Source organism: Pongo pygmaeus, chromosome 1, assembly GCF_028885625.2.
Source record: "Pongo pygmaeus isolate AG05252 chromosome 1, NHGRI_mPonPyg2-v2.0_pri, whole genome shotgun sequence".
Taxonomy (NCBI): Eukaryota; Metazoa; Chordata; class Mammalia; order Primates; family Hominidae; genus Pongo; species Pongo pygmaeus.
The window spans coordinates 24,418,802-24,446,075 of record NC_072373.2 but is presented as its reverse complement, the minus strand read 5'-3'; the positions used below and the strand labels follow the sequence as shown (position 1 = coordinate 24,446,075).

The window sequence follows — 27,274 nt, the reverse complement described above, 5'->3', positions numbered from 1 at the left end:
CAAGTGGACTCTTGCCCTCTCTTAGCCAAAATACATTCAGAAGAAAGACTCAGCGAGGTATTCTCAGGGAAATGTAAATGACTCAAGTCAATTCCAACCCAATATAACTCTCCCATTATAATAATGGAGTGGTTATAGGAATACAATGAGTACAAAATCACAGATAGGCGGAATGTTTTCAGTTCTATTGCTGTGTAAGGTGACTATATATAGTTAACAGTATGGTATATTTCAAAATAACCTGAAGAGAAGATTTTGAATGTTCTCCTCAACAAAGAAATGATAAATGTTTGGATACCTTTGCAGGGAACAGTTTTCTTCTTTTCTATCTCTAATATGGTATCATAGCATGTGTAGTTACTTATTTTTCTTTTGATTTCATGTTTAATATATACAATATATACTGAAGTGTTTAGTATTTGAAATATTGTTATTATAGAGTAACACATGTAGTATAACTTACATCAGTATGCTTTTGTTAAAATTAACAGAAAATTCAATTTGGCTTAAATAGTAGAGGGAACTGTTGTTTTATCCAATCAGAAAATCCAGAGATGGGGCAGGGTATGATCGCTTTGACTAAGGTTTCGGTTTAATTTGTCTGAGATATTCTCAGTACTGCAGTCCTCCATACACTGGCTTGCTTTCAGGCTGGCTTCGTTTTTGGTGTCAGGACACCTTCTAATAATAACTGGGCTGTCCATATTACTGAACTAAAGGCCTGAACTTTACTCTGAATGGACTCGTCACTTGTCTACCCTTGAGTCACCATGTCCAAGTGACTGCCATACACTGATTGACTAGAGCTGAGGTTATGTTACTTTAGTGAATATTTGTTATGCCATATACTTGATTTTCCAAACTCTCTTGTGACTGTGGCTTTGACACACAACCTTGGCAAGTCAGACACAGCTGCATTAGAATCTGAACCTGAAGCTAGTGAAAAAAGAAATGGATATACACAGAGTCCATTCTGCTGAGGGTGACAGCAGTGGCAGTAGCTATAGCCATTTACCAGAAATAGCAGAGGCAGTGAGCAGTTCCAGTGCCAGCATCAGTCATGTATTGGTATGACAGTCACTGCTATCTGGATCCATTGATGATGGCAGACATGTTTTCATAAGACCAGTTCTGTAGATGATTTCGGCCATTGTTCCCAGCTGGATAGCTTGCAAGCCTAGTTCTGGCCCTCCTAGAGATTTTTAAATAAATCAGTATGTTATTTTTTATTTTACATTAGCCTAAATTCATTTCTGTTATTTGCAGCTAAAAACCTTTACTGATACAGTACCTTTCTCTGATTCAATGTCTGGGGATTGGTGTTGCTCTTATTGTTCTAGACCAGTCAGAGCCTATTTCTGGAGCTGGGGATCTGATTAATTCCACCCAAACCATATGGCTGCTATCCAGTGAGAGAGAGGAGGGAAGGACATTGGGATAGCCACCCCTAAAACAGAATGTTAATGGTCTTTAATGTCTGCAAAGCAGACTCGCTAATTTGTTCTCTGTGTTTGTTTTCTTCTACCATTAAAGTGATACCAGTGACAATCTTTCTGAAGCAAATGAAACCTTGATTGTTATCGAGGCTATAAGAGAAGCTAGTTTGCCAAAATGTCCTCCTGAAGATGTCCCACTTTTTGAAAATATTATAGGAGATATTTTTCCAGAAGTGACAGTTTTAAAAGTAAATCAACTTGCCTTGGAGGTAAAAAGACCTTTGAAAATCATCACCAATTATTTGGATGTGGAATATCAATTAAGAAACTAGATGTGGATTAAAAATTTTACAGTTCTTCCTAAATTCTTTATTCATGTTATAATTGAGGGGATGAAAATACTTGGAGATATATAGTGCCCCTTGGGGGAAAAAAGAGCTTTCAGTATATTATGTCCTAATGGAAATAAGAATGAACCGTGTACCTTTAGGCAAGGATGATCATTATATATTTTGTTTCTCAATTTTTTCATTTTTTGAAATGAGGATAATAGTGTCTGTTCTTCCCACTTTGAAAGGGTGCCTAGAGAATCAAATTAGATCAGTGTTATGAAAAAACTTAAATTGTAAGTATTCTGTAATTATTAAAATTACATATTATAATGACAAATTCCTTTATTGTTTCTCTTACATCTGTAGCCTTACAGTCATTGCCTTAGTCTAGGTAAGAACTCAATGTCTCTTGTTAATATTTTTACATAGCTTCCTACCACACCCTGCATTCCAATATTTTCCCATATGGCCACCAGAGTTGTTTTCCTAAAATATACATTGGTCCACGTTAACAAAGCAACTGTTGGATTAATGTTGTCTGCAGTACAAAATTGAAATTAAGTATTTTGACATATAATGCCCTTCACAATCTGGCTGGACCAGGTTGTCTTTTCAATATATCCTGTTCTTCCTTCCTCTGTCTCTTCCTTTCTTCCCTGTTCCTTCTACCTTGAGCTTCTGTTCTCTGACATTTCCAGGATTTTATCAGGTGTCAGGCCATTAAACATGTTGATTTCTTTCCCTGAAACCCAACCTGTCTTCAAAAAAATACTTTTAAAATTTGTTTAGAAAACAAACCACTTCATAATTATTTGTTCTTTAAATATAACTAATAGGCTATGTACATAACTTTATACACAACAAGCACAGAATTCATATATTTCTGAGCACACATGAAAACCTTACACACACAGAAAGACCATTTATTAGGTGATGTAGGAAAGTTTGAAAGACTCCCTTGAAAACCATCTGGACCAGGAATTATGAGAGGATGGCTCTTTCATGGTTCTAATCCTTGAAATTAAATCTAAAATTTATGAATTTAAAATTTACATCTCTTCTAGTATCAATTTTGTTAAACAAGACAGATACTCCCATTTCATTCAAGTTTTAAAATATAGAGTTGAACAAACCACTATCTTAAGATTCTTTCAGTTTCATGTTTCTGAGATTATTTTCCCAGTCATTTCTTATTTTCCTAATTTGTGTCTTCTTCCTTGATTACATTATCTAACAGTTTATCTGATATATTATTTTTTTCTCAAAAAACTAGCCTTCTTTCTGTTCATTTAATATATATTTTTCTGTTTCCAAACTCTTTGGTATCTGTTTTAAACTTTTAAAATATCCTTATTCTTCTGGGTTTTGTGTTTTTATTCTGTTTCCAGCTTTTTTAGTAAGAAGTCTAATTCATTTGTTTTCTTCTTCTTTTTACTAATATAAGCTTATAAGATTTTCAGATTCCCTCTAAGTGCTGCTTTAGTTATGTATACTGTAAGTTCAGATATGTAGGAATTTCATAGTCATTTTCATATTCATATTCATCCTGTTGTGATATCAAATACTAGGTCTTATTCATTCTATTTTTTTGTGCACATTAACAATCCCCACTTTCCTCCCACTCCCTCACTACCCTGCCCAGCCTCTGGTAACCGTTCTTCTACTCTGTATCTCCGTAAGTTTAATTGTTTTTATTTTGAGGTTGCACAGATAAGTGAGAACATGCAATGTTTGTCTTTCTGTGCCTGGCTTATTTCACTTAACATAATGACCACTTCCATCTATGTTGTTGCAAATAACAGGATCTCATTGTTTTGTATGGGTGAATAGTGTTTTTGTGTGTAATTACCACATTTTCTTTATCCGGTCATTTGTTGATGAACACTTAGGTTGCTTCCAAATCTTGGCTATTGTGAACAGTACTGCAGCAAACATGCAGATATGTCTTCAATATCTGATTTTCTTTCTTCGGGGTATATACCCAGCAGTAGGATTGCTGGATAATATGGTAGCTCTGTTTTTAGTTTTTTGACCAACCTCCAAACTGTTCTCCATAGTGGTTGTACTAATTTACATTTTCAACCACAATGTATGGGGGTTCCCTTTTCTCCACATCCTCACCAGCATTTGTTATTGCCTCTCTTTGGATATAAGCCATCTAACTGGGGTGAGATGATATCTCATTGTAGTTTGATTTGTATTTCTCTGATGATCAATAATTTTGAGCACCTTTTCATTACCCATTTGCCATTTCTAAGTCTTCTTTTGAGGAATCTCTATTCAAATCTTTTGTCCACTTTTTATTAGATTATTAGATTTGCTCCTGTAGAATTGTTTGAGCTCCTTATATATTCTGGTTACTAATTCCACGTCAGATGGGTAGTTTGTAAATATTTTCTCCCATTCTGTGGGTTGTCTCTTCACTTTGTTGATTGCATCCTTTGCTGTGCAGAAGCTTTTTAACTTAATGTGATTCCATTTACCCATTTTTGCTTTGGTTGCCTGTGCTTGTGGGTTATTACTCAAGAAATTTTTGCCCAGACCAATGTCCTAGACATTTTCCCCAGTGTTCTCTTGTTAATAGTTTCATAATTTGAGGTCCTAGATTTAAGCCTTTAATCCATTTTTGTTTGATTTTTATATATGACAAGAGATAGGGGTCTAGTTTCATTCTTCTGCATATGGATATCCAGTTTTCCCAGCACCATTTATTGAAGTACGTTCCTGACACCTTTGTTGAAAATGAGTTCACCACAGGTGTGTGTATTTGTTTCTGGATTTTCTGTTTTGTTCCATTCGTCTGTATGGATATTGGTCTGTGTGTCTATTTTCTGGTCTTTTCCATTGGTCTGTGTGTCTATTTCTCTGCCAAGACCATGCTGTTTGGGTTGCTATAGCTCTGAGGTATAATTTGAAGTCAGGTAATGTGATTCCTCTAGTTTGTTCTTTTTGTTCAGGATAGCTTTGGCTATTCTGGGTTGTTTGTGAGTCCACGTAAATTTTAGAATTGTTTTTTCTATTTCTGTGAAGAATGTCATTGGTATTTTGATAAGACTGCATTGAATCTGTAGATTGTTTTGGGTAGTATGAACATTTTAACAATATTGATTCTTGCAATCCGTGAACATGGAATATCTTTCCATTTTTTGTTGTCTTCTTCAATTTCAGTGTTTTATAGTTTTCATTATAGAGATCTTTCACTTCTTGAGTTAATTCCTAGGTATTTAATTTTATGTGTAGCTACTATAAGTGGGATTACTTTTAGTTCTTTTTCAGGTCGTTCTCTGTTGGCATATAGAAATGCTACTGATTGGCCAGGTGCAGTGGCTCACACCTGTAATCCCAGCACTTTGGGAGGCCGAGCCAAATGGATCACTTGAGGACAGGAGTTCGAGACAAGCCTAGTCAACATGGTGAAACCTTGTCTATACTAAAAATACAAAAAATTAGCAGGGCGTGGTGGCACATGCGTGTAATCCCAGCTACTGGGGAGGATGAGGCAGGAGAATCACTTGAACGTGGGAGACAGAGGTTGCAGTGAGCCAAGATTGCACCACTACACTCTAGCCTGGGAGACAGTATGAGACCCTATCTCAAAAAAAAAAAAAAAAAAAAGGAAAAAGAAATTCTACTAATTTTTTTATTTTTGTGCATTGCTTTTGTATCCTGCAGCTTAACTGAATTTGTTTATCAGTTCCAATTGTTTTTTTGGTAGCGTCTTTAGGTTTTTCGAAATATAAGATCATATCATCTGCAAACAATGCTAATTTGACTTCTTCCTTTCCAGTTTGGATGCTGTTTATTTCTTTCTCTTGTCTGATTGCTCCAGCTAAGACTTCTAGTGCTATGTTGAATAACAGTGGTGAAAATGGGCATACTTGTTGTGTGCCAGATCTCAGAGAAAAGGCTTTCTGTTTTTCCCAATTTAATTGTGATAGTAGCTGTGGGTCTGTCATGTGGTTTTATTGTGTTGAGATATGTTCCTTCTATACACAGTTATTTGAGGGTTTTTATCCAGAAGGATGTTGAATTTTATCAAGTGCATTTTCAGCATCGATTGAAATGATTATATGGTTTTTGTCCTTCATTCTTTTGATATGGTGTATCCCATTGATTGATTTGTAATATGTTGAACTATTTTTGTATCCCTGGGATAAATCTGACTTGGTCATAATGAATGATTTTTAAATGTGTTGTTGAATTTGGTTTGCTAGTATTTCATTGAGAATTTTCATGTCAATGTCCATCTGGAATATTGGCCTATACTCTTCTTTTTTTGATGTGTCTTTGTCTGGTTTGGGTATCAGAGTAACACTGGCCTTGTGGAATTGGTTTGGAAGTATTATCTCCTCCTCTATATCCTGCAATTTATATATTTAGCCTTTTGCATGTATCAGGTTTCCTACATTACCTAATAAATGGTCTTTTTTTAGTGTTTAATGTATGCTAAAAAAATAATATGTTCTGTGCCTATTGGGTATAAAGTTATAAACGAGTATATATAGCCTATTAATTGTATTTTTCAGAGCTTTAATGTCTCTAATTATTTATCCATCTGTTTCTGCAGGAGGTATGTTAAGATTTTAACTAAATCACTGAGATAGCTATTTCTTCTGCACATCTGTCAATTGTTGTTGTATATACTTTAAAGTTGTAAGTTGTATATGTATTCCTATCTTCTCACTCTTTTACCATCATCCTATATCCCTCTTTGGCCCACTGGTGATTTCTTGCCTTAAGATCTATTCAGTCAGATATTAAAATTTTATCCAACTTTTTGATGCAAGGTTTATCTTCAGAAGTTCTTTTTCCATCCTTTTGTTTTTCAAACTTTCTATATCTTTGTTTGAACTGTCTATCTTATAGGACATATATTGGTGGCCTTTGTTTTCTTATAATCAAATCTGTGATTATCTGTCCTGTATTTACTGATTTTTAACTTTTTCTTTTTTTTTTTTTTTTTTTTTTTTTTTTTTTGGAATTTTACAGCTGGGCCTCTAGGGGTGACATCACATATCGGTAGGACCGTAATGCCTACCTGAGCCTTAAAGCCAGCAAGTTTTATTAAGATTTCAAAAGGGGAGGGGGTACAAGAACAGAGAGTAGGTCACAAGATCACATGCTTCAAAGGGCAAAAGGAGAACAAAGATCACATGCTTCTGAGGAAACAGTACAAGGGCAAATTCAGAACTACTGATTAGACCTTCCTTACAAACTCAGTAAACTCAGTTTCTCATTCTTTAGTATTTTATCGCTTTCGGGAAGGAGATTTATTTCTTCTTAGTTTTCGTTGGATAGAGCGTTTTGGTTTTTTTTTTTTAAAGGGACCCTTTATGGCAACATAATCAGTCTTTTTTTTTGAGAAGGAGATTTCCTCTGTCGCCCAGACTGGCGTGCAGTGGCGCGATCTCAGCTCACTGCAGCCTCCGCCTCCCAGGTTCCAGCGATTCTCTTGCTTCAGCCTTCCGGGTAGCTGGGATTACAGGCATGCGCCACCACGCCCGGATAATTTTTGTATTTTTAGTAGAGACGGGGTTTCACCATGTTGGCTAGGCTGGTCTTGAACTGACTTCAGGTGATCCACCAGCCTCAGCCTCTCAAAGTGCTAGGATTACAGGCATGAGCCATCAAGCCCGGCTACAACAGAATTTGAATGCCGTCGTTTTCAGCATGAGAAAGATCAATGCTTTATTTCTAATTAGAATACTATTTTCCCTTTATGGTATATCTATTTAAGCAAAGGCATTAGAAGCCTAAACAAGACAATTCGGGGCGTAATGAAGGCAGAAAGCTTGAGGACATTTATCCCAGACTCTTTTCTGAAACTAGTCAATTTCAATTTTAAAACTCCTTTCATTAGTATTTTAACTACTGTTTTTGACTTTGCCTAGAAGAAGTGAGGAAAAACAAGTTCCCCCTTATTCAGGTTGTCACAAATGAGAACCAGTCACCCAACAAACGATGTTGCTCTAGGTTGTAACTTCAGTCATGTGTCTCTTAGGTAAAAATCTAAGGTCTATAAAGCATTTGGAAGCTCCCACTATGATTTTTAACTTTTTCTATACAATGTATCCTGTTGTCTTAAGATACATTACTGTTATTATTAAATTTATTTTTGCTTCAGTATTTTGTCTCTTTTCCTGCTCACTATGGGGTAGATCGAGTTTTCTTCTTTGTTTGTTATGTTTATTCCCTTTTAGCTGAAGACTGACATTCATGCCTCTTTTAGCTGATGCCTCTTTTAGCTGAAGACTGACGTTCATCATTATTTGCCCCTAGGATCAAAATGTTTTCATATCTATATTTGTCCCTTTCAAGATAAGTACTTTAGTACACTCTTTGGTCTTCCCCACACTTCCACTCTCATTATGTTGATGCTATGTAGAATTATAATTCCTGGTTGTTATAGAAATGTTATATCTCTCTTTTTTCCTTGGACTTCTGCACATTCATGCTTGTGCTCTCTCTCTCTGTCATAGAAAATAGTAAACTCATAAGAAATTGTTTCAAACTTACTTTTTATATCTATTATAGGCTTATCTTCAATTTATTCCTCTGAGTACTTCTTCCAAGAGAGTTTTCAGAGTAGGTTTTTGTGTAGCAAACCTTCTGAGAACTTTAATATTTGAGTCTGTTTTTGATATACCCTCATATCTGAATGGCAAATTCATTATAAAATTCTAACTTTAAAGTTATTTTCCTTTATTATATTAAAATCTCTAATTCCTTAAAAATATTATTCCATTTTCCTGTTGCTCCAGGGTCACTCCGAAGAAGGTCAATGTCACTTCAATATTTATTATTTTATAGTGTATCTACTCTTTCTCTTCGTATGCCCTTAAAATTTTCACTTTGCCTTTAATGTTCATAATATCACTATAAATTCTCTAGTTGTGAGTGTTGGTACTCTATTAGCCGTTTTAATATATACTCTTTTATTTTTAGTTCTCTAAATTAATAGGAGTCTTAAACTGTGAGATCCTGTTTCACATGATTGAATGAGTTGAACTTCTCTGTTTCAAGAGTTTGCAGCATCCAAGCTCTAATAAAACTAAGCTTAGTTATTTTCTTAGTACTTCCATGTGTTCTGGATTTTATAGATTTTCTTTGTTTTGTTTTGTTTTGTTTTTACTTTGTTTGTTTGTTTGGTTGGTTGGTTGGTTGGTTGGTTTTTGAGACAGGGTTTCAGTCTGTCACCTAGGCTTGAGTGCAGTGACCTGATCTCAGCTCACTGCAGCCTCGACCTCGGGCTCAAGCAATCCTCCTGCCTCAGCCCCACAAGTAGCTAGGACTACAGGTACCCACCACCATGCCCAGCTAATTTTTTATATTTTTTGTAGAGACAAGGTTTTGCCATGTTGCTCAGGCTGGTCTCGAACTCCTGGGCTCAAGCTGTCCATCTGCCTCAGCCTCCCAAAGTGCTGGGGTTACAGTAGTGAGACACCGCGCATGACCTCATATTTTTCTATTTTAATGAAAATGCAATTTGATATTTTTTTCCTTGTTGCTCTGTGAGATTTTCAGAAGTACAATAGATACTTGTCTTTAAACTGGTGCCCATATTTTGAAGATTTTGATTTATATTTATATTTTGAGAATTTTCATTTTGTTTTTTTTTTTTAAGAAAATAAAAATATCAGTTGGCAAGTTTTGCTTTCTCTCCCTTTTATAAGCATTCTTCCATCTCTTTCTGGCAGGGCCTACAAACTTTCCGCTCTTCTCCAGTTATAAGTTTTGGGTGCCTCTTGTGTTAGTTTTAACATTTTTCAACAATTCCCACATGCCCGTCAATGGTTTTACTTTTGAGCCTTATTATATATTCATCTTTTCATCAGCTTTACAAGTCTTTATATGTGGCAGTCTGAGCTTATGGAAAAGTTTTCTATATAAACACACCAGTTTATTCAGCTACCCCATTTGTATTATACCCACATTTGTATAATTTTTACATTAATAACTATGCAAGCTGTCAACTGTTTAATAAATTGTTACTCACCAAATTGTAATATATGATTCTTAGAAATATAGAAATGTCACAAAGATCATAATTTAAAATTATGATCGTTTTAATATTAAATTTGGAGTAATCCAATTTTTTATTTAAGGTTGCGTTTTTGATGGCTTACACAGTGACCAGCCATGTGTAACAAACCCACATAGGAATATATCCTATTTAAAAATATTCTGTAGTTGTGCTATTTATACTGTTTGCTCACTTGAGATACAAGAATCTGAATCACATTTAATAGGCAATTGTGATCTGTCTGACTTATTTACATATCTGTCTCTAACATATCCAAAGTGTATGAGTCATTATCTCCAAGTAACTAAAAGATTAACTGAGAATTATTGAAACCGCATCATTGAATAAGAACTACATACAGTTTGCCATCCAGCTGATTCTAAGGAACATCATATACAGCCACGAATATTTTATAGTAGGATTATGATTTTATTTCAAAACATTCCAAAGTAAGAAATTTGTGAAACTCATTAGCCAGGTGGGATAACCTGTCTGAGTATCTCTTTAATTATCCCAACCCTACGATCTGTGCATACAATGCTATTCTTATTCTACACTTATGTGACTTCTTGCTTATATTCAGGTAGGTATCTAGGCTTATGTTATTAATGGCAGAGGATTCATAAGTTCAGGCCTAAAGTGGGCAGTCTCATCATTTCCACTTAAGAGAGCAATTCCATTTGATCTTTTAAAAAATTCTGTCAACTGATTGCCTACCTCCAGTTACTGCCATAGAAGTTGCCTTTTTCTCCATTGTACAGTCCTACTGAGTATTTCCTTCACCTGCTTTGTTCTGTCTCGATGTAGGGTTGCAAGGAATGAAAAATGGAATGGAAGAGATCAGTGAGAAAGAAAAGATAAATCCAACTTTTTTCTGTAGACATAGTTACCAATTCTATGTACAGTGAAATAAACCCTCCTTGAGAAGGAAGCATGGTTTCCCTTATAATACCTTGGTTAAAATATTAAGTATCTTTCCAAGCTGCAGCTGCTCTTTGGAGTATTTTAATTTATAACCACATCATGTCTTTAATCTTGTAAATTTTATTTACTGTCTTAAAATATTCTTAACATTGAAACACTAAAATAATCATTACAAAATTGAAAACCTATCTTAATAATGATTAGAATTACAAAAAGGTCTGCAACCTTCTATGTTTTCTTTTAGTGTAGGATAATTAGATGTTTATACACTGGTAATCTCTTATAACCTCTGGTTTTTAAATGTTAAACAATGGGTTCTTAATCTAGGGAAGGATCTATGAATTTGCTATCAGGTGTCTGTGAACATAAAATTTTGTGTTCACTGTATTTTTCTGCAGATAGTAGTAATAGTTTTTACTATTCTCAGAGACAGAGGTTGGTGAACTAAAAAATAAAGAATTACTATCTTAAAGAGTGGTAATTGGTACCTAGTTAAGAGAGATTTTGGAAGATAAAAATTTAAGAGTTCAATTTGCAATGCATTTTAAATTTATGTATTTATTTCCTTTTAGAAAGTAATATATACTGCAACTCAGCAATTGGGTTTACAAAACTGGTCATCTCAGAAAGAGAAGATTATACAGTTTTATAATCAACTTCAGGTAAGTATAAAATGGCATGTTAGCAATCCTTTGCCTGTGTTTCAATAGGAATTAATAAAATAAAGGACAAAAATAATAATAAAAGAGAGATGTTACAGGTATAATATTTTTTGAATTAAAGTCATTTATTAATTGTTAGTCAAGGCTTTATTATTTGGGTTCCAAGATGGCCGAATAGGAACAGCTCCAGTCTACAGCTCCCAGCATGAGCGACGCAGAAGATGAATGATTTCTGCATTTCCAACTGAGGTAACGGGTTCATCTCACTGGGGAATGTTAGACAGTGGGTGCAGCACAGTGGGTGCAGGACAGCGAGCGTGAGCCGAAGCAGGGCGAGGCATCGCCTCACCCAGGAAGCGCAAGGGGTCAGGGAATTCCCTTTCCTAGCCAAGGAAAGGGGTGAGAGACGGCACCTGGAAAATCGGGTCACTCCCACCCTAATACTGCACTTTTCCGATGTTCTTAGCAAACCACACACCAGGAGATTATATCCAGTGCCTGGCTCGGAGGGTCCTACGCCCACAGAGCCTCACTCATTGCTAGCACAGCAGTCAGAGATCAAACTGCAAGGTGGCAGCGAGGCTGGGGGAGGGGCGCCCGCCATTGCCAAGGCTTCAGTAGGTAAAGCGGCCTGGAAGCTCAAACTGGGTGGAGCCCACCACAGCTCAAGGAGGCCTGCCAGCCTCTGTAGACTCCACCTCTGGGGGCAGGGAGAGCCAAACAAAAGGCAGCAGAATCCTCTGCAGACTTAAATGTGCCTGTCTGACAGCCTTGAAGAGAGTAGTGGTTCTCCCAACATGCAGCTGGACATCTGAGAATGGACAGACTGCCTCCTCAAGTGGGTCCCTGACCCCCGAGTAGCCTAACTGGGAGGCACCCCCAGTAGGGGCAGACTGACATCTCACACGGCCGGGTACTCCTCTGAGACAAAACTTCCAGAGAAATGATCAGGCAGCAACACTTGCTGTTCACCAATATCTGCTGTTCTGCAGCCTCTGCTGTGGATACCCAGGCAATCAGATCTCGAGTGGACCTCCAGCAAACTCCCAACAGATCTGCAGCTGAGGGTCCTGACTGTTAGAAGGAAAACTAACAAACAGAAAGGACATCCATACCAGAACCCCATCTGTATGTCACCATCATCAAAAACCAAAGATAGATAAAACCACAAAGACGGGGAAAAAACAGAGCAGAAAAACTGGAAACTCTAAAAATCAGAGTGCCTCTCCTCCTCCAAAGGAACGCAGCTCCTCACCAGCAATAGAACACAGCTGGACAGAGAATGACTTTGAGGAGTTGAGAGAAGAAGGCTTCAGACGGTCAAACTATTCTGAGCTAAAGGAGGAAGTTTGAACCCATGGCAAAGAAGTTAAAAACCTTGAAAAAAAATTAGCCGAATGGCTAACTAGAATAACCAATGCAGAGAAGTCCTTAAAGGACCTGAAGGAGCTGAAAACCAAGGTACGAGAACTATGTGACTAATGCAGAAGCCTCAGTAGCCAATTCGATCAACTGGAAGAAAGGGTATCAGTGATGGAAGATGAAATGAATGAAATGAAGCGAGAAGAGAAGTTTAGAGAAAAAAGAATAAAAAGAAACAAAGCCTCCAAGAAATATGGGACTATGTGAAAAGACCAAATCTATGTCTGATTGGTGTGCCTGAAAGTGACAGGGTGAATGGAACCAAGTTGGAAAACACTGCAGGATATTTTCCAGGAGAACTTCCCCAATCTAGCAAGGCAGGCCAACATTCAAATTCAGCAAATACAGAGAATGCCACAAAGATACTCCTCAAGAAGAGCAACACCAAGACACATAATTCTCAGATTCACCAAGTTGAAATGAAGGAAAAAATGTTAAGGGCAGCCAGAGAGAAAGGTCGGGTTACCCACAAAGGGAAGCCCATCAGACTAACAGCTGATGTCTCGGCAAAAACTCTACAAGCCAGAAGAGAGTGGGGGCCAATATTCAACATTCTTAAAGAAAAGAATTTTCAACCCAGAATTTCATATCCAGCCAAACTAAGCTTCATAAGTGAAGGACAAATAAAATCCTTTACAGACAAGCAAATGCTGAGAGATTTTGTCACTACCAGGCCTGCCCTAAAAGAGCTCCTGAAGGAAGCACTAAACACGGAAAGGAACAACCGGTACCAGCCACTGCAAAAACATGCCAAATTGTAAAGACCATCAAGGCTAGGAAGAAACTGCCTCAACTAACGAGCAAAATAACCAGCAAACATCATAATGACAGGATCAAATTCACACATAACAATATTAACCTGAAATGTAAATCGGCAAAATGCTCCAATTAAAAGACACAGACTGGCAAATTGGATAAAGAGTCAAGACCCATCAGCGTGCTGTGTACAGGAAACCCATCTCACGTGCAGAGACACACATAGGTTCAAAATAAAGGGGTGGAGGAAGATCTACCCAGCAAATGGACAACAGAAAAAGGGAGGGGTTGCAATCCTAGTCTCTGATAAAACAGACTTTAAACCAACAAAGATCAAAGGAGACAAAGAAGGCCATTACATAGTGGTAAAGGGATCAATTCAATAAGAAGAGCTAACTATCCTAAATATATATGCACCCAATACAGGAGCACCCAGATTCATAAAGCAAGTCCTTAGAGACCTACAAAGAGACTTAGACTCCCACACAATAATAATGGGAGACTTTAACACCCCACTGTAAACATTAGACAGATCAACGAGACAGAAAGTCAACAAGGATATCCAGGAATTGAACTCAGCTCTGCACCAAGCGGACCTAATACACATCTACAGAACTCTCCACCCCAAATCAACAGAATATACATTCTTTTCAGCACCACACCGCACTTATTCCAACATTGACCACTTAGTTGGAAGTAAAGCAGTCCTCAGCAAGTGTAGAAGAACAGAAATTATAACAAACTGTCTCTCAGACGACAGTGCCATCAAACTAGAACTCAGGATTAAGAAACTCACTCAAAACCACTCAACTACATGGAAACTGAACAACCGGCTCCTGAATGACTACTGGGTAGATAACAAAATGAAGGCAGAAATAAAGATGTTCTTTGAAACCAATGAGAACAAAGACACAACATACCAGAATCTCTGGGACACATTCAAAGCAGTGTGTAGAGGGAAATTTATAGCACTCAATGCCCAAAAGAGAAAGCAGGAAGGATCTAAAATTGACACCCTAACATCACAATTAAAAGAGCTAGAGGAGCAAGAGAAAACACATTCAAAAGCTTGCAGAAGGCAAGAAATAACTAAGATCAGAGTGGAACTGAAGGAAATAGAGACACAAAACACCCTTCAAAAAAATCAATGAATCCAGGAACTGGTTTTTTGAAAAGATCAACAAAATTGATGTTCTGCTAGCAAGACTAATAAAGAAGAAAAGAGAGAAGAATCAAATAGATGCAATAAAAAATGATAAAGGAGATATCACCACAGATCCCACAGAAATACAAACTACCATCAGAGAATGCTATAAACACCTCTATGCAAATAACTAGAAAATCTAGAAGAAATGGATAAATTCCTCAACACATACACCCTCCCAAGACTAAACCAGGAAGAAGTTGAATCTCTGAATAGACCAATAACAGGCTCTGAAATTGAGGCAATAATTAATAGCTTACCAACCAAAAAAGTCCAGGACCAGATGGATTCACAGCCGACTTCTGTCAGAGGTACAAGGAAGAACTGGTACCATTCCTTCTGAAACTATTCCAATCAATAGAAAAAGATGGAATCCTCCCTAACTTGTTTTTTGAGGCCAGCATCATAAAAGACCAAAGCCTGACAGAGACACAACAAAAAAAGAGAATTTTAGACCAATATCCCTGATGAACATCGATGCAAAAATCCTCAATAAAATACTGGCAAACCAATCCAGCAGCACATCAAGAAGCTTATCCACCATGATCAAGTGGGCTTCATCCCTGGGATGCAAGGCTGTTTCAACATACACAAACCAATAAATGTAATCCAGCATATAAACAGAACCAATGACAAAAACCATATGATTATTTCAATAGATGCAGAAAAGGCCTTTGAGAAAATTCAACAACCCTTTATGCTAAAAACTCTCAATAAATTAGGTATTGATGGGACATATCTCAAAATAATAAGAGCTATCTATGACAAACCCACATCCACTATCATACTGAATGGGCAAAAACTGGAAGCATTCCCTTTGAAAACTGCCACAAGACAGGGATGCCCTCTCTAACCACTCCTATTCAACATAGTGTTGGCAGTTCTGGCCAGGGCAATCAGGCAGGAAAAAGAAATAAAGGGTATTCAATTAGGAAAAGAGGAAGTCAAATTTTCCCTGTTTGCAGATGACATGATTGTATATCTAGAAAACCCCATCATCTCAGCCCAAAATCTCCTCAAGCTGATAAGCAAATTCAGAAAAGTCTCAGGATATAAAATCAATGTGCAAAAATCACAAGCATTCTTATACACCAATAACAGACAGAGAGCCAAATCATGAGTGAACTCCCATTCACAATTGCTTCAAAGAGAATAAAATACCTAGGAATCCAACTTACAAGGGATGTGAAGGACCTCTTCAAGGAGAACTACAAACCACTGCTCAATGAAATAAAAGAGGATACAAACAAATGGAAGAACATTCCATGCTCATGGGTAGAAAAGAATCAATATCGTGCAAATGGCCATACTGCCCAAGGTAATTTATAGGTTCAATGCCATCCCCATCAAGCTACCAATGACTTTCTTCACAGAATTGGAAAAAACTAAAGTTCATATGGAACCAAAAAAGAGCCTGCATGGCCAAGTCAATCGTAAGCCAAAAGGACAAAGCTGGAGGCATCACACTACCTGACTTCAAACTATACTACAAGACTACAGTAACCAAAGAAGCATGGTACTGCTACCAAAGCAGAGATATAGATCAATGGAACAGAACAGAGGCCTCAGAAATAATGCCACTTATCTACAACCATCTGATCTTTGACAAACCTGAGAAAAACAAGCAATGGGGAAAGGATTCCCTATTTAATAAATGGTGCTGGGAAAACTGGCTAGCCATATGTAGAAAGCTGAAACTGGATCCCTTCCTTACACCTTATACAAAAATTAATTCAAGATGGATTAAAGACTTAAATGTTAGAGCTAAAACCATAAAAACCGTAGAAGAAAACCTAGGCATTACCATTCAGGACATAGGCATGGGCAAGGACTTCATGTCTAAAACACCAAAAGCGATGGCAACAAAAGCCAAAATTGACAAATGGGATCTAATTAAACTAAAGAGCTTCTGCACAGCAAAAGAAACTACCATCAGAGTGAACAGGCAACCTACAAAATGGGAGAAAATTTTTGCAGTCTTCTCATCTGACCAAGGGGTAATATCCAGAATCTACAATGAACTCAAACAAATCTACAAGAAAAAAACATACAACCCCATCAAAAAATGGGCAAAGGATATGAACAGACACTTCTCAAAAGAAGACATTTGTGCAGCTAAAAGACACATGAGAAAATGCTCATCATCACTGGCCATCAGAGAAAAGCAAATCAAAACCACAATGAGATACCATCTCACACCAGTTAGAATGGCGATCATCAAAAAGTCAGGAAACAACAGGTGCTGGAGAGGATGTGGAGAAATAGGAACACTTTTACACTGTTGGTGGGACTGTAAACTAATTCAACCATTGTGGAAGTCAGTGTGGTGATTCCTCAAGGATCTTGAACTAGAAATAACATTTGACCCAGTAATCCCATTACTGGGTATATACCCAAAGGATTATAAATCATGCTTCTATAAAGATACATGCACACGTATGTTAATTGCGGTACTATTCACAATAGCGAAGACTTGGAACCAAACCAGATGTCCAACAATGATAGACTGGATTAAGAAAATGTGGCACATATACACCATGGAATACTATGCAGCCATAAAAAATGATGAGTTCATGTCCTTTGTGGGGACATAGACGAAGCTGGAAACCATCATTCTCAGCAAACTATCGCAAGTACAAAAAACCAAACACCGCATGTTCTCACTCATAGGTGGGAATTGAACAATGAGAACACATGGACACAGGAAGGGGAACATCACACACTGGGGCCTGTTGTGGGGTCGGGGTTTGGGGGGAGGGATAGCATTAGGAGATATACCTAATGTTAAATGACGAGTTGATTGGTGCAGCACAGCAACATGGCACATGTATACTTATGTAACTAACCTGCACGTTGTGCACATGTACCCTAAAACTTAAAGTGTAATAAATTTAAAAAAAATTTTAAAAAAACAATATGAATTCTTGCAATCCATGAACACAGGATATCTTTCCATTTATTTGTGTCCTCTTTACTTTCTTTAATAAGTGTTTTATAGATGATGATATATGTTTTGTAGAGATCTTTCACCTTCTAGGTATTTCATATTTTTGTAGCTATTATAAATGGAATGCTTTCTTAATTTCTTTCTCAGTCAGTGTTGCTACTGGCATATAGAAATGCTACTGATTTTTGTATGTTGATTTTGTATTCTGCAACCTTATTAAATTCATTTATTAGTTTTAAAAGCTTTTTGGTGGAGTCGTTAGTACTTTCTGTATAGATGATCATGTCATCTGCAAACAGGACAGCTTAAATTTCTCCTTTCTAATTTGGATGTCTTTTATTCCTTTCTGGTGCCTAATTGCTCTGCCTAGAACTTCCAGTAACATTTTGAGGAAATGTGGTGAAAGTGAGCATCTTCATCTTGTCCCAGATCTTAGAAGAAAGGCTTTCAACTTTTCCCTGTTCAGGATGATATTAGCTGTGGGTTTGTCATATATTCACTTTATTGTGTTGATGTGTGTCCCTTCTATGCCCAGTTTGTTTAAGGTTTTTTTATTATAAAGGTATGCTGATTTTTATAAATGCTTTTTCAGCATCAATAGTAATGATAAGGTGGTATTTGTCCCAGATTTTATTAATGAGATATATCATGTTTACTGTTTTGCATATGTTGAACAATCCTTTCATTGCTGGGATGAATCCCACTTGATCATGGTTAATGATCTTTTTAATGTCTTGTTAAATTAAGTTTGCTGGTATTACATTCAGAATTTTTACATCTATGTTCATCAAGGATATTAGTCAGTGGCTTCCTTTTTTGTTGTGTTCTTGTCTGGTGTTGATATCAGAGTAATGCCAGCTTCATAGAACACATTGGGAATAATTTTCTTGAAGAATCTGAGTAGAATTGGTATTAGTTGTTTTTTAAAAGTTTGGTAGAATTCAGCAGTGAAGCCATCACATCCTGGGCTTTTCTTTGATGGAAAACTCTTTATTACTCATTATTGACCTGCGTAGATTTTCTTTTCTTCATAATTCAATCTTGATAAGTTGTATGTGTCCAGGAATATATCAATTTCTTCTAGGTTTTCTAATTTGTTGGCATATAGTTGTTCATAGTAGTCTTTTATGATCCTTTATATTTCTGTGGTATCAGCTATAATGTCTCCTTTTTCTTCTCTGATTTTATGTATGTGAGTCTTTTATTGTTAGTCTAGTGAAAGATTTGTTGATTTTTAAAAATCTTTTCAATAAACAAGGTGTTTGTTTTATTGATCTTTTGTATTTTTTACTCCCTTTTGCTGTTTATTTTGGATCGTTTTACTTTTTTGATGTAGATGTTTATTGCTATAAAGTTACTTCTTTTTTTTTCTTTTGAGATGGAGTATCGCTCTGTCCCCCTAACTAGAGTGCAGTGGTGCGATCTCAGCTCACTGCTGAGACTTAGTATGTCTCACAGGATCTGATGGTTTTTATTTTCCTGCACAAGCTCTGCAACTCCAGGGTTCAAGTGATTCTCCTGCCTCAGCCTCCTGAGTAGCTGGGACTACAGGCACCCACCATGCCCGGCTAATTTTTGTATTTTTAGTAGAGACAGGGCTTCACTATGTTGCCCATACTGGTCTTGAACTCTTGACCTCGTGATCCACCCACCTCAGACTCCCAAAGTGCTGGGATTATAGGTGTGAGCCACCACACCCGGCCAAACTTCCTTCTTAAAGGAAATGCATTATGTTTATCCAACTTCCTTCCTTCCTTGCTTTTGCTATATCCTATTGGTTTTGGTATGTGGTGTTTCCATTTTCATTTGTCTCAAGGAATTTTTTAAATTATTTTTTAATTTTTTTCATTGACCCATTGCTTGTACATGAGCACATTGTTTAATTTCCACATATTTGTACAATTTCCAAAGTTCCACCTGTTACTGATTCTTAGTTTTATTTCATTGTTCTCAGAAAAGATATTTGATTGGATTTCCATTTTTAAAAAATAGTGAAGACTTGTTTTATGGCTTAATATACGGTTTGTCTTTGAAAATGTTCCATGCGCTGTTAAAAATAATGTCTATGTTACATCTATTGGGGGAAATATTCTATTAGGTTCACTTGGTCTAGATTGCAGTTTAACTCTTCTGTTTCTTTATTTTCTGTCTATATGAGTTATCCATTGATGACAGTAGGGTGTTGAAATATCCTACTATTATTGTATGATATGGTTTGGCTGTGTCCCCACCCAAATCTCATCTTGAATTCCGTGTTGTGGGAGGTAATTGAATTATGGGGCAGGTCTTTCCCGTGCTGTTCTCGTGATAGTAAGTCTCATGGGATCTGATGGTTATTATAAGGGGGAGTTTTCCTGCACAAGCTCTTTTTGCTTACTGCCATTCCATGTAAGAGGTAACTTGCTCTTCCTTGCCTTCTGCCATTATTGTGAGGCTTCCCCAGCCATGTGGAACTGTAAGTTCAATTAATCATCTTTCTTTTATAAATTGCCCAGTCTTGGATATGTCTCTATCAGCAGTATGAAAACGGACAAATGCAGTAAACTGGTACCAGTAGAGTGGGGTGTTGCTGAAAAGATACCCGAAAATGCGGAAGTGACTTTTGATCTGGGTAACAGGCAGAGGTTGGAACAGTTTGGAGGGCTCAGAAGAAGACAGGAAAATGTGGGAAAGTTTGGAACTTCCTAGAGACTTGTTGAATGGCTTTGATCAAAAGCCTGATAGCAATATGAAAAATAAGGTCCAGGCTGAGGTGGTTTCAAACAGAGATGAGGAACTTGTTGGGAACTGGAGTAAAGGTGACTCTTGTTGTTTTAACAAAGAGACTGGTGGCATTTTGCCCCTGCCCTAGATATTTGTGGAACTTTGAACTTGAGAGAAATGATTTAGGGTATCTGGTGGAAGAAATTTCTAGGCAGCAAAGCATTCAAGAGGTGATTTGGGTACTGTTAAAAGGCATTCCATTTTATAAGGGAAGCAGAGCATAAAAGTTTGGAAAATTTGCAGCCTGACAATGCGATAGAAAAGAAAATCTCATTTTCTAAGGAGAAATCTAAGCCAGCTGCAGAAATTTGCATAAGTAATGAGGATCCAAATGTTAATCCCCAAGACACTGTGGAAAATGTCTCCAGGGCATGTCAGAGGTCTTCATGGCAGCCCTTCCCATCATGGGCCTGGAGGCCTAGGAATTAAAAATGGTTTCATGGGCCAGACCCAGGGTCTCTGTGCTGTATGCAGCCTGAAAGGGGACAACATAGAGCTCTGGCCATGGCTTCAGAGGGTGCAAGCCTCAAGCCTTGGCAGCTTCTATGTGGTGTTGAGCCTGCAAGTGCACAGAAGTCCAGAACTGGGGTTTGGGAGCCTCTGCTTAGATTTCAGAAGATGTATGGAAATGCCTGGATGTCCAGGCAGAATTTTGCTGCAGTGGTGGAGCTCTCATGGAGAACCTCTGCTAGGGTGGTACAGAAGGGAAATGTGGGGTTGAAGCCCCCACACAGAGTCTACTGGAGCACCATCTAGTGGAGCTGTTAGAAGAGGGCCACCATCCTCCAGAACCTAGGATGGTAGATCCACTGACAGCTTGCACTGTGCACCTGGAAAAGCCACAAACACTCAATGCCAGCCCATGAAAACAGCCAGGAAACAGGCTGTACCCTGCAAAGCCACAGGGGCAGAGCTGTCCAAGACCAGCGGAACCCACCTTTTGCATCAGTGTGATCTTGATGTGAGACTGAAGTCAAAGGAGATCATTTTGGAGCTTTAAGATTTGACTGCCCCACTGCATTTCAGACTTACATGAGGCCTGTAGCTCCTTTGTTTTGGCCAATGTCTCCCATTTGGAATGGCTATGTATTAATCTGTTTTCATGCTGCTGATAAAAGACATACCCAAGACTGGGAAGAAAAAGAGATTTAATTGGATTTACAGTTCCACATAGCTGGGGTGGCCTCAGAATCATGGGGAGAGGCAAAAGGCACTTCTTGCATGGTGGCAGCAAGAGCAAAATGAGGAGGCAAAGGCAGAAACCCCTGATGAACCCATCAGATCTCATGAGACTTTATTCACTATCACAGGAATAGCAGGGGAAAGACCAGCCTCCATGATTCAATTGCCTCCTCTGGGTCCCTCCCGTAACACATGGGACTTCTGGGAGATAGAATTCAAGTTGAGATTTGGGTGGGGACACGGCCAAACTATATCAGGCTATGTTTATCCAATGCCTGTACCCCCATTTGTATCTAGGCAGTAACTAACTTGCTTTTGATTTTACAAGCCCATAGGCAGAAGAGACTTGCCTCGTCTCAGATGAGACTTTGGACTGTGGATTTTTGAGTTAATACTGAAATGAGTTAAGACTTTGGGGGTGTTGGGAAGGCATGACTGGTTTTGAAATTTGAGGACATGAGATTTCGGAGGGACCAGGGGTGGAATGATATGGTTTGGCTGTGTCCCCACCCATATCTCATCTTGAATTCCCATGTGTTGTGGGAGGGACCCAGTAGGAGGTAATTGAATTATGGATCAAGTCTTTCTCATGCTGTTCTTATGATAGTAAGTCTCATGAGATCTTATGGTTATTACAAGAGGAAGTTTTCCTGCAAAACTCTTTTTGCTTGCTGCCATCAATATAAGGTGTGACTTGCTTCTCCTTGCCTTCTGCCATGATTGTGAGGCTTCCCCAGCCACGTGGAACTGTAAGTCCAATTAAACCTCTTCCTTTTGTAAATTGCCCAATCTTGGATGTGTCCTTATTAGCAGTGTGAAAACGGACTAATACATCATATTGCAGTCAATCTCTCCCTTTAGATCTGTTAATATTTGCTTTATATAATTAAATGATCCAGTGTTGAGTGCATATATATTTACAATTATTTTGTTATCTTGTTGTGTTGATACTTTTATCATTATATAATGTCTTTTGTCTCTTTTTACAGTTTTTGACTTAAAATCTATTTTGTCTATATAAGTATAGCTATTCCTGCTGTTTTGGGTTTCCATTTGCATGGAATATCTTTTTCTATGCATTGACTTTCAGTCTATTTGTGTCTTTATAGGGGACACGAGTTTCTTACAGGCAGCTTGTAGTTGAGACTTGTTTTATTTAATCTATTCAGCCCCTCTGTCTTTCAATTGGAGAATTTAGTTCATTTACATTCGAGGTTATTATTGATGTGTAAGAACTTGCTACTGCCATTTTGTTACTTATTTTCTGGTTGTTTTTGTAACTCCTCTTTTCCTTTCTTCTTTTCTTACTTTCTACCTTTGTACTTAAGTGATTTTCTCAGGGAGTATGCTTTAGTTCCTTGCTTTTTATTTATAGTATATGTATGATAGGTTTTTGCTTTGTGGTTCTGAAAAAACGTAATAAGTTAAACTCATAACAACATAACTTTAATCACAACGAAAAGAAACAAACTAAAAAACTCCACATTATAACTCCATCTTCCCCACCTTCCAACTTATGGATATCTCCATTTACATCTTTTTATATTGTCTATCTCACAACAAATTGTTTTAGTTATTATTTTTGACATTTTTCTCTTTTAGTCTTCATATTAAAGATATGAGTATTTTACACACCACAATTACAGTATTAGAGTAATCTGAATTTTGGGATACCTGCTTTTATCAGTGAGCTTTATACCTTCAAATATTTTCTTGTTACATGTTATCATAATTTTCCTTCAGATTGAAGAACTCCTTTTAGCATTTCTTGTAAGACAAGTCTGATGGCGATGAATCCCCTCAGCTGTTTCATGTCTGAGAAAGTTTTTAACTCTCCTTCATGTTAGAAGAATGGGTTTTCTGGCTACAGTATTCTCAGTTGACAGGTTTTTTTTTTTTTTTTTTCTGTCAGGACTTCAAATATATGATCCCACTGCCTCTGGCCTGTAAGGTTTCCAATGAAAAGTTTGCTGCCAGATGTATCAGAACCCCTTTAAGTGTAATTTGCTTCTTTCTCTTTCTGCTTTTAGGATCCTCTCCTGTCCTTGATCTTTCAGAGTTTATTATATGCCTTGGGATAGTCCTATTTGAGTTAAATCTGCTAGGTGATCTTTGACCTTTCTGTACCTGGATATTTATATCATTCTCTACATTTGTAAAGTTTTCTGTTATTATTTCTTGATATAAGCATTCTACCCCTTTTTCTTTCTCACTCTCTCTCGAAGGCTAGTGACTTTTATATATGCTCTTTTGATGCTATTCCACAGACATCATGAGCATCCTTCATTCAATTTCATTGTCTGTTATTCTACTTTCACTGTGTGTCTTGGTCTGTTTTGTGTTGCTATAAAGAAATATCTGAGGCTGAGTAAATTATAAAGAAAAGAGGTGTATTTGGTTCATAATTCTGATGGCTGAAAAGTTCAAGATTTGGCACCTGGTGAGGTCCTCTGGCTGCTTCCAAGCATGGCAGAAAGTGAAAGGGAGCTGCCTTGTGTAGATGTAACATGGTAAGATAGGAAACAAGAGAGAGATGGGCAAGATGCCAGGCTTTTTTTAATAACCAGTTGTTGAAGGAACTATTAGAGTGAGAACACATTCACCCCTGAGGGAAGGCATTAATCTATTCATGAAGGATCCCCCACAAGATATAAACACTTCTCATTAGGCCCCATCTCCATCAGACATCAAATTTCAACATGATTTATGAAGGTGACAAATATTCAAACTGTACCACTGAGTACTTTCAAATAGCCTGTCTTTGAGCTCACTGGTTGTTCTGATGGATCTGCTGTTAAGACCCTGTAATGCATTATTTTAAATGAAGTTTTTATATTAGACTAAACAGGGTACATGTACAGGTTTGTGACATGGTTATATTGTGTGATGCTGAGGTTTGGGCTTCTATTTATTCCATTATCCAGATGGTGAGCATAGTACACAATAGGAATTTTTTCAACCCTTGCTCCCTTCCTTTCCTCCCTCCTTCTGGAGTCCCCAATGTCTGTTGTTCCCAAATTTCTGCCCATGTGTACTTAAGATTTACCTGTTACTTATAAGTGAGAACTTGTGATATTTGATTTTCCATTTCAGTGCTAATTTGTATAATAGCCTCCATCTGCATCCATGTTACTATAAAGGACCTGATTTCGTTCTTTTTTATGGATGCATAGTATTTTATGGTGTATATTTGTGACATTTTCTTGATCCAATCCACCGTTAATGGGCACCTAGGTTGATTTCATGTCTTTGCTACTATGAATAGTGCTGCAATGAACATATGAATGTAGATACCTTTTGGTATAATGATTAATTTTTCTTTGGGTACATACCCTGTAATAGGATTGCTGGGGCAAATGGTAGTTCTATTTTTAATTCTTTGAGACATCTCCAAACTGCTCTCCACAGTGACTGAACTAATTTATATTCCCACCAACAGTGTATAAGTATGCCCTTTTCTCTACAGCATCACCAGCATATGTTTTTATTTTACGTTTTAGTAGCAGCCATTCAAATTGATGTGAAACCAATTCATTGTGGTTTTCATTTCTTTTCTCTGATAATTAGTGATATGAGCATTTTTTCACATGTTTATTGGCCTCTTATATGTCTTCTTTTGAGAAGTGTCTGTTCATCTCCTTTGCCCACTTTTTAATGGAGTTATTTATTTATTTATTTATTTGTTTGTTTGTTTGCTTGCTTGTTGAATTCTTTAAGTTGCTTATAGATTTTGGATACTGGACCTTTGTCAGATGCATAGTTTGCAAATATCTTCTCCCCACTGTTTATTTTTGTCAGTTTTGTTGAAGACCAGATGGTTGTAGGTATATGGCTTTATTTCTGGATTTTCTATTCTGTCCTGTCATTCAGATAAATAAACCAAAAGAATAAAATATAGAGTAAATCAGTCTGGGTGCAGTGGCTCATGCCTGAAACCCCAGCACTTTGGGAGGCCGAGACAGGTGGATCACTTGAGGTCAGTAGTTTGAGACCAGCCTGGCCAACATGGTGAAACCCTGTCTTTACTAAAAAATAAAAATACCAAAAAAAATTAGCGGGGCATGATGGCATGCACCTGTAATCCCAGCTATTTGAGAGCTGAGGTAGGAGAATCACTTGAACCCTGGAGGCAGAGGTTGCAGTGAACCAAGATCGCATCATTGCACTCCAGCCTGGGCAAGAGGGTGAGACTTCATCTCATAAAATAAAATAAAGAGGACTTAATTAAGAAATTAACCTTATTAAATGTGGACACTTCATATATGATAGAAGTAGCAAACCAGTAAGGAAGAGTCTTGGAAAAATGATTATTCACATAGGGAAAAATAGATCCTCAACTGGCACCTTAAAAAAATTCCAGACAATTTAAAAATGGAAAATGTGAATATCTAAAACTTTTAGGGAGGATGAGGTAGAGCAAGATGGTGGAATAGAACCTTCAAAGAATCATACCCTTGAAAGAGCATCAAATTGAACAACTATCCACACAAGAAAACACCTTCACAAGAGCTAAATAATTAGGTGAGAGATCAGAGTACCTAATTTTACCATAATAACAGAAAAGACACATTGAAAAAAGTAGAAAGAACAGTCTCACACTGCCTACACTAGCCCTACCCCAACCCCAGGCAGCACAGAGCCCAGGGAAAGATTCTGTCCACTTGAGAGAGGGAGAGGAAAGTGTGTGAGACTTTGCATTTAGTACTGGCCCTGCCACGATAAAAGACGACACCAGGCATAACACCATGGCCCCTGATTCCAGGCTGGTGACCTCAAACACAGTATTTAGACTCACTGTGGACCAGAAAGGAATCTGTCATCCCAGTGGGAGAAACTCAAGTCCTGACCCAGTTCACCATTGGCTGACTAAAGTGGGCTCAGGTCCCAAATAAAATTCTGTGGTAGGCAGGCCATAGTACAACAGTCCTTGGGTGATGCCAATGCTGTGCTAATCTGGCAGGCTGGGGGATTTGGGTGTGGCCCTGCATGAGATCAGCTACAGCAGCTATGCAGAGCCCATGTCACTCTTTTCCCAGCTCCAGGCAGTGCAGTGTGAAGAGAGACTCCTTCCACTTAGGAGAGGAAAGTATGCAGGGGACTTTGCCTTGGAACCTAGTACCAGCTCTGCCATTGTAAACTAGAGTACCAGAAGAGCCTTGTGGACCCTGATTCCAGGCAGATACTCCTGAACAGTACTTCTAGACCTAACCCAGGCAAGAAGGGAATCAGCTGCCTTGGCAGGATGGATCAAAGTCCTGGCCAGCATCATTACTGGCTAACTAAAGTGGCCTCAGGCCATGAATAAATATCAATGGCAGGTAGGTAGTGGTGGCTGCAGGCCTTGGGCAAGCCCCAGTGCTGCAAAGGTCTAGAGGCCATGGGCAGTGTGGTACCTGCTCTAGGATGTGACAAAAACAGTACTAAGAGGAAAGTTTATAGCACTGAATGCCTACATTAAGAAGTTAGAAAGATCTCAAATTAGCAATCTAGCGTTGCACCCAACTGTACTATAAAAACAAGAACAAACTAATCCCGAAGCTAGCAGAAGAAAAGAAATAACTAAAATCAGAGCAGAACTGAAGAAAATTGAGAGATTGAGACCCAAAAATCTATACAAAGGATC

General features: G+C 37.8%; 1 protein-coding gene across 2 annotated transcripts in view; it reads left to right on the top strand.

Annotated features, from left to right (window-relative positions):
- Positions 1-27,274, top strand: part of DNAH14 (dynein axonemal heavy chain 14) — a 510,612-nt gene that overhangs the window by 229,739 nt on the left and 253,599 nt on the right. For both annotated transcript variants that reach the window (XM_063672417.1, XM_054474368.2), the window contains exons 35-36: positions 1,534-1,705; positions 11,288-11,377. In XM_063672417.1, coding sequence (XP_063528487.1) covers positions 1,534-1,705; positions 11,288-11,377 — 262 coding nt within the window. The remainder of the gene's footprint in view (positions 1-1,533; positions 1,706-11,287; positions 11,378-27,274) is intronic.